The 14145-nt window shown below is 34.6% G+C and overlaps 1 protein-coding gene across 3 annotated transcripts in view; it reads right to left on the bottom strand.

Moving 5' to 3' along the window:
• Positions 1–3914: 3914 nt before the first annotated feature.
• The window catches only part of LOC149480337 (uncharacterized), an 80653-nt gene continuing 70422 nt past the window's right edge, over positions 3915–14145 (bottom strand). For 2 of the 3 annotated variants that reach the window (XM_089706465.1, XM_089706467.1), the window contains exons 8-12: positions 10162–10451; positions 9883–10088; positions 9498–9798; positions 9267–9424; positions 3915–5949 (exon numbers count right to left, since the gene is read on the bottom strand). In XM_089706465.1, coding sequence (XP_089562591.1) covers positions 5341–5949; positions 9267–9424; positions 9498–9798; positions 9883–10088; positions 10162–10451 — 1564 coding nt within the window. In that variant the 3' untranslated portion in view covers positions 3915–5340. The remainder of the gene's footprint in view (positions 5950–9266; positions 9425–9497; positions 9799–9882; positions 10089–10161; positions 10452–14145) is intronic. The other variant, XM_089706466.1, reaches the window with a different exon arrangement.

A 14145-nucleotide genomic window follows, 5' to 3' on the forward strand; every position in this document is an offset into this window, starting at 1 on the left:
AAAGGACTCGCTTCGTTTGTAATTAGTAATATAATGTGTCATATCCTTCCTTCTTTGTTTATTGAGGGACATTCACCAATGTCCAGTGTAGCGACATACCCACAGGACATACTGAAATGATGAAATCTACTTAGAGTGCACCTAAATAAGAATTAGAATAATTATCAAATACACCTTAGGCTTAGCCTATAATGTAATACATCGATTATAAAAAAGTAATACCCATCATGAGAAGCAATGTTCGAATCAAGAAGCTTATATCTAATACACTGGAGATTTCAGTATGAACATTAACTTGTAACAAGAAAATATGACCTTGAATGACGCCTGTATGTTTTTTTATCCCTTTCACACCTAACTTGGCAAGTTATCATGAAACAGCTAAAATACCTATGTTGTTTGATATATAAAAGAAGTCGGTAACATTTCGTCGGTAGATATTAAAAATATAAATATGCTCGATTGTCGATACTATTAAACCAAAAAAAAAGAAAATTGTCTAACTTGAGAACACGAAGCTGCTTTAGCGATTTCAATAGGGTTTTAGTTTTAACTGACAAGTTGATGTCGTTATTCATTAACATTTTTTTTATAAAATAAAATTAAAACTGCGGCTACCTTAATTTTAGAAAAGAAATACTGAACACAAGTTTAGGTAGCTTTGTGGGTAGCTTATTGCACGCCTCATAAGCGAAGCGTTGAGGTGGGTACTACTGTCACTTCGCGCAAAACATCTGATTTTTCAAACTTAAAATGTCTTTATGTATCATACATTGCACTTGTAAGATAATACATACACACACATATTAAGAAAAAACACTATTTTTAACGTTCATGATATTTTTGATGTCATTTTTGTTATTTAAACTAGTTAAAAAACAGTTTAAAAAAGTTCTGTCTTGGACGTCCGTGTGTCTGTATGTGCGGATCCTGTGGCGGATCCTTTTTCTTGTTAACACGATAGCGACCGAAATACTTTACTAATCGAGTCTTTTTTTTTCTCTTACGCTTGAGTATGCTCAGGAATAGAACCCTTTCATTTTTCAGGGTCTGATTCGATGTGGTTTAATTGTTATTAAATAAACAAAATAATAATTAATAAATATTTATTAAAAAAAATTATGAGGCGTGCACTTTTGGATTTTCCAAATTATTTATATTTGTCGAGAAGTTGAAGATTATGAGTGACTTGAGTCGTAACGTAACTACGTGTTTAGAATGTTAAATTTTAATCAAAACATAATATTGCACCTATTATACATGTTTCGTGAAGGAGTTAGAAATACTTTGTGATTATGTAAAAGACAGTCAGTTTTATTAAATACTAGCTATGCCCCGCGGTTTTAACCGCATTTCTCCGCTCATATTGGTCTTAGCATGATGATATTTAATATAGCCTTATAGCGTTTCTCGATAAAATATGGGCTATCTAACACCGAAATATTTTTTTGAATTTCAAATCGGACCAGTAGTTCCTGAGATTAGCGCGATTAAACAAACAAACCTTCAGCTTTATAATATTAGCATAGATATTTCATGTTATACCTACCTGGTAGCGGTCAAATCATGAATCATTAATGAACTAATAGGCCAGTGGAAATTAACATTAAATTCGCAAAGCACGATGTAGATTTGAATTTTTGGTATGTTGTTTGGATCAGTTAGGGTGATGTAAATCCCAATTTGCAACTTCGAAAAAGTTGTGCTCGCTGCGCACCACGTGATAAACTGCGAAAATTTTGGACTTTTTTCACTTTTTGCTCTAAAAGTCATAAACTATGCGTTTCCGACAAGTATGATTCAGTACATAAATTAAGGTTATTAAATTTGCAACAATTTAAGCCTAACCGCAGCTCTCTAAACCTTATAACGACTAAACTGTGGCCATTCGAAGATGGTTAATTTTTCCCGAAATATTGAAATTTTTAGTTTTGCTCCCGTTTGAAGCAAAATATTGGCAAAAACCGCTCGTTCTATGAGAAGTTCGTATAATAAAGTTGTAGTGCATTTAATTATCTTTCATAAGAGCATAGAACAAAGTCTGTGAGACAAATATTTCACACACAATATCTGAAAAACAAAAAGAAGGTAGAAATAGATTTTTAAAGAATTGAAACTGAGAGCATATAAAATCATAAAAAGAATAATACTTTTTCATTTGCAGGATAGGTAATTAACAAAATTACAAAATTTGGGAAAGTAGGAAAAAAGATTATACGCAAATAATAAACTGCGAAAATTTTGGACTTTTTTCACTTTTTGCTCTAAAAGTCATAAACTATGCGTTTCCGACAAGTATCATTCAGTACATAAATTAAGGTTATTAAATTTGCAACAATTTAAGCCTAATTAAAGCTCTCTAAATCTTATAGCGACTAAACTGTGGCCATTCGAAGATGGTTCATTTTTCCCGAAATATTGAAATTTTTAGTTTTGCTCCCGTTTAAAGCAAAATATTGGCAAAAACCGCTCGTTCTATGAGAAGGTCGTATAATAAAGTTGTAGTGCATTTAATTTTCTTTCATTAGAGCATAGAACAAAGTCTGTGAGACAAATAGTTCACTCACAATATCTGAAAAACAAAAAGAAGGTAGAAATAGATTTTTAAAGAATTGAAACTGAGGGTATATAAAATCATAAAAAGGATAATACTTTTTCATTTGCAGGATAGGTAATTAACAAAATTACAAAGATAATTAAATTTTCAACAATTTAAGCCTAACCGCAGCTCTCTAAACCTTATAACAATTACTAAGCTGTGGCCTTTCAAAGATAGTCAGTTTTTCCCGAAAATTTCAAATTTTTAGTTTTGCTCCCGTTTGAACCAAAATATTGGCAAAAACCGCTCGTTCTATGAGAAAGTCGTATAATAAAGTTGTAGTGCATTTAATTTTCTTTCATTAGAGCATAGAACAAAGTCTGTGAGACAAATAGTTCACTCACAATATCTAAAAAACAAAAAGAAGGTAGAAATAGATTTTTAAAGAATTGAAACTGAGGGCATATAAAATCATAAAAAGGATAATACTTTTTCATTTGCAGGATAGTTAATTAACAAAATTAAATTTTCTACAACTTTATTTTATGACCTTCTCATAGAACGAGCGGTTTTGCCAATATTTTGGTTCAAACGGGAGCAAAACTAAAAATTTTAAAATTTCGGGAAAAACTGACTATCTTTGAAAGGCCACAGCTTAGTTGTTATAAGGTTTAGAGAGCTGCGGTTAGGCTTAAATTGTTGCAAATTTAATTATCTTTGTAATTTTGTTAATTACCTATCCTGCAAATGAAAAAGTATTATCCTTTTTATGATTTTATATGCCCTCAGTTTCAATTCTTTAAAAATCGATTTCTACCTTCTTTTTGTTTTTCAGATATTGTGAGTGAACTATTTGTCTCACAGACTTTGTTCTATGCTCTTATGAAAGAAAATTAAATGCACTACAACTTTATTATACAAACTTCTCATAGAACGAGCGGTTTTTGCCAATATTTTGCTTCAAACGGGAGCAAAACTAAAAATTTCAATATTTCGGGAAAAATGAACCATCTTCGAATGGCCACAGTTTAGTCGTTATAAGGTTTAGAGAGCTGCGGTTAGGCTTAAATTGTTGCAAATTTAATAACCTTAATTTATGTACTGAATCATACTTGTCGGAAACGCATAGTTTATGACTTTTAGAGCAAAAAGTGAAAAAAGTCCAAAATTTTCGCAGTTTATCACGTGGTGCGCAGCGAGCACAACTTTTTCGAAGTTGCAAATTGGGATTTACATCACCCTAACTGATCCAAACAACATACCAAAAATTCAAATCTACATCGTGCTTTGCGAATTTAGGGTTTTTTAGTGTCGATTTCTACTGGCCTAAGAGGAGTAAGGATTCTTTCAGATCTAATTATAAAATAAAACACAATTCTTGAATGACAGAAATTTAATCTCAAAATATATAAAATAATCTGATTTCTATATACATTATACAATTTATTTGATTCTGAAGTAACATATTTATGTAATACATAATATTATATCGCTATTACCTATAGATGAATATAAATAGAACTCAAAACATACTATGGCACCGTAATTTATTGAATAAGTTGACCATAGTTTAACGAAAAAATGACAGTTCTTAGGTTACAATATTAATTTATGAATATATGAAACGTTGGCAACACTTTGAAACGGAATACATTGTAAGAATGATTACGCAAGCAATAATTTTATCGTCGAATGTTTATCAATTACCCATCCTAAAACTAATTAATAAAAATAAATCTACAGAGATTTTAGACAAAAAAAATTGCATTAGGGTAAGAATATTCTGCTCATAACGACGTGTTGTACTTATTGTAGTAAACAAACTAACTAACAAAAGACATTGTGAATTTGTCAAATAATTAAATGTAAATTAATGTTTATTATGTTAAGTATGCAGGGGAAATAAAACGGTATAAAATATTCGAGCGTGTAGATATAGGTACTTCGGTACACATGATCCCCTAAAATAAAACTATACTTCAACATAAGCTACGACAAATGTCAAGCCGTTTTACAGACCCTGTCATGATTTTTATTATTGATTCTGACTGAGGTCTTGCATAAACAGCTATCTTAATATCTATTGAGTATATTATAACTTTGATCAAAACCTATGCTATAATTAGATTAAAAAGAACTAAGACTGTAAATTATAAAAAGGTTCAACATTGATGTCAAATAGTTTGAAAAATATATCAATAATAATTCACTTACACTTACTTTCACCCACTCTTAAAATAAAACTAAAATCTTATAATGTATAATATGCTTTACAGCATTCTCACGCTAAGAAACATTTGATCATCAAAATGCTACCAAAAAGTAACAATCATATTGAACAATTGGACTACATTTGGTTAATACTTAGATATCATTTAGAATTTTAACTTCATTATTGTGCTCAAGGTACCGTTGAAGTTAAAATCCTAAGTTTTTAAAAGTATAAAAACTGTGTTGCGTATATAAGTCTATGTATGTATACTTCAGGCATTATTGTGCAATATATATTTATAAAATATCCGGTAACTACAAGATAGATCGGGAGAAATCCAAAAGTAGGAATAAAATGGAAGCATAATTTATAATATACATATAAAGACCCTGCATTCATTCGAGTGATTTCTCTTGCAAATAATCATTTTACTGTCTATCCCTAGCACCATATCTTTCGGAATGTTTGTGTGAAGATTTGAATAGAAACAAATGCATGTAGCAGATTTATCGGACTCTGCGTATATTCAGCACTCCCACAACACTTCCATTATGATAAGAAATCACTCATCATTCAAACAAATCAACGCTTAACCTAGTTTGACATCATCAAAAGCGGTCAACAGCTCGTTCGTGCCCTGGAGGACGTCCGACTCTGGCCAGAAATCATTGGAAGTTAGCGCCATATTGGAGTCCAACAACATTTCGTTGCTCTGGAGTGGGAACCCGGGGCTGGTTTGCATTTTGTTGGTTAGGTAAGGATCGTAGCCCTGCATAACGCCAGTCGGTGATATGAGCCTACTTCCAGGGCTATACATTTGGCTGTAATTGCTCGCGGGTGACAAGGACTGAGGGGTCGAATAGGGGCTGAGCACGCGATCTTTCTGAACTGGACTAATTGCTGGACTGTAGTTCGTATTCGGGCTTGACGGTAGGGAATACATCGGGCTACTTATGTTTAAACTCAACGGCGACATAGGATTACTTGGTGGATTCGAGTGCATAATTGGGACATTGGCTAGCGGTGTATTGGCACACATCATTTGTTTATTTGGAACGGCTTGTATTATGTTTATGACAGGTATAGGGATATTTCTGTCCAGTTGACTCTGCGGTAGAATTCTTTGCGAGTTCAGCACGAGTTGGTAGTTTGGCGCCATCTTCCCGGTGACTTGTTGTGTTGGCAGTTGCTGCATATCCTGGAAAAGTGAGGAATATAAGTTAGTCAGCTATACTTTATAATTATGAAATTTCTATCAAATATTGTAGGTAAAATGGTGCACAATACGCCAATAGGACAATATTTATAATGGGTTATTCATAAGGAAAGAGTATTAGCTTCATTAACTGAGGCCTTGTACATTAATGCGTGGTGACATCACCTTTTCATCATTTATGTGCATTCTCACTAAAGAAATAGTTCGAGTAAATTCCTATACCTATGTAAAAGTGCCGAAGCAATTAATTGATTACATTTTACTGTGAACTTGTAACTACATATTGGATCTATCTTATCACACATAGAATGGTCAGGACCGCAATCTATTATAAAGAGAAATGTCAAACAGTACAATAATATCGCAATAAATATATCGCCTATTGGAGTTTAACTTAATTGCAATTTAATTGAAACACAATCTACATATTGTATGACGAAAAATAGAGCTTGAAATACAACAAAAAGTACGAATAGATTTGTTCATTCCATCCGAATATCAGCCAACATCCTATCTATTCCGTATCATTATGAGACCCTCCCCTTCATAAATCTAGAATCCACATCCTTTTTAGTAAGCGACGTTCTTACTTTCATTTATTTCTTTATCACGTGATATTCTCTTGCTTTAGTTCCAATAATCTAGAACGTGAGGATTGTATAATATACTGTATTTTTTGGAATCAAATAGGGGACTTTACAGATTATTATTATTTTCAGAAATCCAAGAATAGATCTTGTTTAAATATGAACAAGAACAATAAAATAACATTTAATTGTATGTAACTGATATGTAATCATAAGCTATTAAATCTTTATCTAAGAATTCTAAGACACTAGTATTATAAAGCTGAAGAATTTAGTTGAAAATGCTTATATTTCAATTGGTCGATTTGATTTATTTTTGCATAATGTACTTGTATAGCAGCATTTTGCGACCAATATTTGCGTAGCATAAATGAACATTATTACTAAATTGGGGAAATAAATACAAATAAAGAGAATTTATCAAGTGAAAGAATAATTAATTAATTGCAATTGTTGTAATGCTATAGCATAAGTAGCTTCGATTACTTCGTCACTTGAAAATCGTTATAGCAAAAAGGTAAAATTTAATTATTGTCCACAATTTCGTGATATAGGTAGGTACCATTGGATTCTACGTTTTATTTCACGTTTTATAATAACAAGTTTTCAAATAATGCCTTACGCATTAACGCAGGTAATTATTTATAATTGGAATAGGAGCATGTTCTTCATCCTTATTCCGTTTATCCTCAAAAACAACAGCATCCTTATATTTTAAGAGCTTGTTATTCGAAGCGTAAAGGTTACATTGTTTTGTGATTTTCATCATGCCAACAAATTCCACATTTCAAACAAACTTGTTGCTTTTTACAGTTCAGCGAGCCTGAAATAATATCTATTTGGTCGAGGACCGAAATAGTCATTGTTTAATATTTTTGTCATATCCTCCCCGTTGCGTTGTTATAATTGATATAAGCGTAAAAGTTAGACTCATGAATATTTCATTTCTTTTTATGGTCACATATTTTATACCAATAAAACCATAATTATGATATGTATTTGCAAACTTTGTTAATTGTATTACTTTAATTTAAATTGAGTATACTGCTAGATACCTATTCATTTATCATTGAGATGTTTTCGAAAGTACCTATTGGGCTATTGACTAGAAAATAATATTATGTATTATAATATAATAGGTAATTAATTATTCAATTGCTTGTTATGTTGCAGTTGCTATTATTTGTATGCTATATAACATACGTATACGTATAAAGAATCGAGATTAATACTCTCATCGTAATTAGTTACATCTGCATATAAGTTATAATGCGATAGGTCTGTGTATTAAACCTTTATACTAAGATGATTAGGTATGTCACGATAAATAGGCTTACGTAATAGAATCTGTATCATATTTGTATCTCAAACAAAGTGGCTTGTTTATTCAATAATTTTCTTTCAGTATTCCTTAAAGCTAATACTCATGTTTAGGAAAAGGGATGGGAAGAAGACGGGTAAATAAAATATGCACCATTTTACCTAAAATCTGATGAATATCAGACGCTCTCGTTAATTTTATTATGTTCCACATGTCGTTCAAGAAAAAATAACATTTCTAATAACATCGTCCACTTAGACTATAAAGGTAATGTAACAACAATGATAAAACATATCTACGTAATATTTAGTATAATAAATTTCGTCTTTTAAACTATTTAAACTTATTCATAGAGCGGTGGTATTTCAAAGCACATAAAACTGTTTTTTATTTCGAGAACATCGTAGCAAAATGGTAATAAAGAGTAAACAAATTTATGTGCTTTAAACAAACTAGGTATAATTTGATGCGAATTTACATACTATTGATAAAATATCAAGTTCTAAACACAACATTGTTCGTCTCTAAATTGTACTTTGTATCATTTGGCAGTGACAACAGTGTATTAAAACTAGCAAATCTTGTCCACGAACTGCCTAACATTACACTACTATTAAACTCTGAATAGACAACGACGGCCGAATCCAGTGCCTACACTGCATATAGCAGATTCGATATAAAAACAAGTAGACGTATCAAACGTTCTCTAAGCGTACTTAAACTGATAAATAAATAGCTATCAACGAGATAAACGATAACCTACAACTAATTAATCGACACTAGAAACATAAGACTGGGCGTGCGGAAGACTTGCGTTCAAGCGCACCGTAATATTATAATCTATATAAACAGTTCAATTTTCCTCATAACCACAAAGATATGCGCACGTTCAAACTTAACACTAGAATACTACAAAACGATCGCTTCGAAGTTTTGTATCGTCAACATCGCATTGAATACGAGCGGGCGAATGTGAGAGATTACAAGCCTGCAAATAATTAATTTAGCTCACGAGCCACAATAGGAACTCATTCCATCGACTATACTGACGCGGACGCTTCGATTGCCATATAAGTGCTCGTCTACAGCCTCTTTTATTGTCGCGGAACCATTCGTTTCAGGAAGTAACTTAGATACAGAACTCGCCTAACCAATTTTAGTATCACAACACTCGACGGCACTGTATTAAAAACTAATTCGTATTAAACATTTGTTCTCGATTGTTCTGAAACGATAAAATCGCAAGAGGCACCCCTTGACTATTCACTGGACGCGCGTTATCACAGTTTTTTGTTTCTTTTGCACGAGAGATCGTCTCATGCTTTCGCCTTTTGGCGCGGTCGACACTGAACCATACAGATGTATCCAGCGTCGACGTCACAGCCGCTCACCAGGAGGTTCATGAGGACGCTCGACGAGGGAGTGCTCGGTACGGTCGGCGCCGGGGAGGGACTGCGCTTCGCACGCTTTGCACATGGCTCCTCGTCTTGTTTCAACACCCTCTTCACTCCCGTGTCCCATGAAGATATACTCCTACTGGGAATAAGTCCTGAAAGAAACAAGTCTATAATTAGTATCATAAGATATGGATGTTATTCATTTTCTGATGCGCAATATAATACCTTGGTCTGAATAAATATTTGTAATGAGATCCTGCGGTGGAGGCCCTGTGGGCGGCGCGGCTAGTAGGCGTTGTAATGCCGGCGCTGTCGTTTGCGCTTCAGATGGTTGAGGCCTGGCCTGGCTGACGTTGTCCGGTAACGCTCCCCACATGACGGCTGGCTCCAATACGGGCAACTCGTCAGTGGCGGGAATAAAAGGGGAGTTTCCGTCATCGATATCATTATCGGACCTTGCGCTTTCAAAAGCATCCAATGACAGCTCTGTTAACAATGACGATTGCTCGCCGGATGATTCGTTCTCCTGAAATAAAATTTCAAGTTTAGTTGGGTCCTTCTGAGAGAATTCATATTCACATTTTATTTTCCGAAAATATATATGTTATACCTGTCGCTCAGGAGACGAAAGCAGTGAATCTGCAATCAAAGAATCTACGGGAGATCCATTTGCCAGGTCGTCTCCGAGTAGGCTACAATAATTGTCGTCCAGAATAAATTCATCGAACATGTCAAAGGGGCTATTTTCCAAAGGTATGCAGGCGTCTCCAGCCGTCGGGGCCAAATGTGTGAGATCCTCGGGCTCGTCCTTAAGCACTGAAATAAATATATTTTAATAACAGGCATAAATCCTTAAGGCTATGTATCCCAATAAAGCAAGCAAAGGTACCTAAGCTGTTGCGGTTCAAGGTCCACTCACTTGTAAGTCCCTCTTCTTGAGAGAACATGAGAAAGCCTTTGTTCATTTCTTTCTTTCTCGGTGCAAATATAAGTTCAGTGACGGGTATGGGGCGCTCTTCCTCCGGGAGGATAGCGGCCACAATGGCGCCGTTAGCCGGTTCCTGGACAGGGGCCGATGCGGCAGCGAGCGGCGCTGAAGCTATCGCGCTCACAACTGGTTTCAGGTCCGCATGCTGCACTTGGTGTGCAGCAAATACCTCATCTTTGCACTCGATACCGCTGAGGAACAAGCAGAACATATACAGATAACGAAAAACATATTATACAACATGGTCTATCGATTACGTGTGGCTATATTTACAAAAGAATGTGCGAAATGATTACTAATTCCCTAATGGACGATAATACGTATGCAAAACAACAGCGGCATTAGCCAGTACACTACGTGTTAATAAATTTTACACACAGCGATGAAGTATCAATACCTACTTATAATAAAAAATGATTACATGTCAATGTAGCACAATAAACGTACACAAGTGGGTAATCAGTAAACAATACTCAAGGTCGATGTTTATACTAGCTGATAATAAATTCTAACGTAGTAAAAATAAGAACATCGTATAATAATAGTTTTTATACTGCAATGCTCTTTAATCCACAAATTATTTCTCAAATTTCAGAAATTATTCAAAATTAAAAACTTTTTTCATACCTTATAAAATATATTCCATAAAATAGCATCAGAAGCTCGATTGATGTTTTATAATAGGGATATAAAAATTATATTGTATTCAAATGAACTATGTAGATTGAGGAGTATTAAACTTTAATCGCTAAACATTATCTAAACACTGTTACCATTAGAGCAATGGTTTGCTAATGGCTTACTAGTAATAACTAACGTTGAGTTAAATATAATGTGAGCGTTATATAGCAGGATTAATTAAATGAGTGTCAAGAGTAAAGATAACCTAATAATAAATCCCAGAGGATAGAAGCTCAAGCATCACAACTAATACATAACATTTGCGTCAATGATTCCGAAGACGAAATTAACTTCGATACGCGCACAACGATAACTTGTTGACAGTACACTTAGGTTAAAGTTTTCATTAACCTTACTGATTAAAATAGTACTATGTAGCGGAAATCTACATTTCCTTAGCTGTTGACATCCAATGATAAGCAATATCAAACTATAACTTCTGACGCAAACATAAATACTAGCGATTATTATATCGGATAAAAAAAGATCATCTAAATGGTAAATTAATCGTGAATTGTACATTTCATTCAAGGGCTTCTTGGAATTCGTCTTCATTATAAGAGTGACGTAATGTCGGTAGCACAATACGTGAAAAATCGCCAATTCATCCTAGTCGAGACGGAGTCGTAAGGGGGTGTGTTTCACGTGGTTGCATTTACGCAATATTTTCGAAAGTGAATTTGTTAGAGGGAGAATGCCGGATGCGGAATCGGAACGTTTGAGAGAGATGTAATGATGGTAGTAACTGCGGCCTTGTTAACGACCTTGCCCGCTCACCCCGACCGAACATCCCAAGTTTCCTTTGATCGGGCCATTCACTAGAAAGTCAGTGAAACTGAATGCGCGCGCAGAGACAACATGAGGCAGAGTGGTATCGATTGCCAGCTAGAGGTTTTAGTACGACAATCTGTATAAGAAAACTACGCCGAATTTCACAAGAAACCTATTTTGAAAGACGATATCGTAAAATCTACCTCCACAATTACTTATAAGATAGATAAGAATGCTCCATTAACTTAGTCTGTATAGCTTTCAGCAATCCCGAAAGATTTGTTTTTCGGTGAATAAGAAAAGAACATAAACATGTAAGGAAATTACGATACCATTGAAAAACTCTTCCTTTCAATGTTGAATAAACATAAAAGCAGCTGTTTCTTCTTGACCTTGGCCGTGATAATATCGTTGAGAGGGTAAAGCAATTTAACAATAATTATATCTTCACGGTCGGAACAGTCTTTATTCATGTCTAATTTTACTGATCGTTATTAGAGCATCACAGAAATACCTAATATCTAAATGATGACTGCTATAAATATTTTTATGAATTTGTTTGGTTTCGCACACTAACTTAAAAAATTGCCTGTTGACTTCTGTAACTTTTTCTTGATAAAAATAAATTACCACTTTTATACATTTAAAACGTCAAAATAAACAAAACGTGTTTTTTGGGACATTTGTAGCAGACTAGACGATGCTTTATCGCAATAAATATTGACGCTAAAATTTCAAGGTCGATGCTGATAAGATAATAAGACCTATAACAATCACACAACGAAGATATATACCAAAGGAACCCGGTAAGAATACGACATTGTTAATCTATGTTGGCAGTAAACACTAGCTGTTTGCAAAATATTCTTCGATAAGAGTAATGGAATGAGTGGAAAAGTTTTCACATTGCAAATTGCGATACAATTCGTACCTATTGATTGATAAATATAGCAATACAGATAGTTGTTGTTAACGTCGATGATGTTTTAAGTAGAAACTTTAACAAGGATGGAGTGGAGATGTGAGCGCGTTACACGTCTGACTGGCAATGGCGGCTAGATCGGCGCGGGAGTCAAGGCCGGGCTGGTGGCGCGGTTATGTAATCGCTGAGGACAGCGGGGGACGCTACCGCTAATTTTAGCAGTTCTCGAAAACAAAACGCAACTGAGGCATCGAACGCAATGCCCGGCATCTAGACACTGATGCTACTTGGAAATTTATGGCCGTTAAATCTAAAGAAAAATAACGCACTGCATTAAAAGCGATTAGCTAGAGATCGCGATTCTTTAAATATTTAAAGTTGAAAACTTCCATTGAAATAGTTCTGATTGGGACTGGAAATAATAACGCCGCGAGCATGCAAATGTAGCACCTATTGTTTCATTGATAAATCGATGCAAGGTAGAAACTTGATACTGGAATATTTGTATGTATGCATAATATTGAACACTACACGATTCTTGGAACATTTACAACTTGTCTTCAAACTAAATAAAACTTTCCAAACGTATCGTATTAGGTAACTACGAGCCATGCGGGCATCACAACATTAACACCGTCAATCATAATAATATTCCACTATTTTGTTCACTAAATCACTGTCACAATAAAAACGTCACTTTTTCTTACCATTTTGGTGGTTTTCAAGGACTGAATTTTACGTTGACTGAACGGGGTTTTGTTTTGAGGGCGGCCGGCGTCTCTTATGAAAGCGAACAGCTGATCGAGTATTCGAGTTGCGTTAAGCGGGCGGCCGGCGGGGTGTACGCACGGGGTGTACGCTTGGTATGAAGTCCGTGGCGCGAATGATACGCGGGCTGCGATTGGCGGCGACGGCGGCGCACTCGTGACGTGACCAACAAACACACACTGCACGGTGAAGCGAAGCGCGATGATAAATAACCGAGGGTTACCGCTTCGTTCATTCGACGGCCACACGGCGAGATAAGAAAGTTCCAATTCACCGGTGGTTAACTTGATCACGATCAGCCTGAATTGGTATCAGTAACGTGCGTAGTGATTGTCACTCGTATTTATGGGCCACCAGATAAAGATAAACATTATGAGTACTCATTACGGCCGGCTGATAATATATTAATGGAAATACATAATCAAATAAATGTTTTGCGTGGCAACACAGCAGACAGTATTGTATAATTTATCGATGCCAAATGATTGAATTAATATGCAATGTAAATATTGGAAACAAGACATGAAGAAACCAGACTAAAAATGCTAATATTTTCCTCTAGTATTGGTTCTTGTCACACGCTTAAATTTTAAGAGCATATTGTTTATAAGTATTAAATATTTCAAGAAACATATTAATTTCAAGGATTTCAATAATTAAATGCAAATAATTTTCAAATAGGTCAATGATCGAATGTTAATTAAAGTGTCACTGGATAAACGTCATACGTTCCTTATATTAAC

This window comes from Colias philodice, chromosome 18, assembly GCF_061535455.1.
Source record: "Colias philodice isolate Cphi_HAF_F1 chromosome 18, ilColPhil1 Martin Lab GWU primary, whole genome shotgun sequence".
Lineage (NCBI taxonomy): Eukaryota > Metazoa > Arthropoda > Insecta > Lepidoptera > Pieridae > Colias > Colias philodice.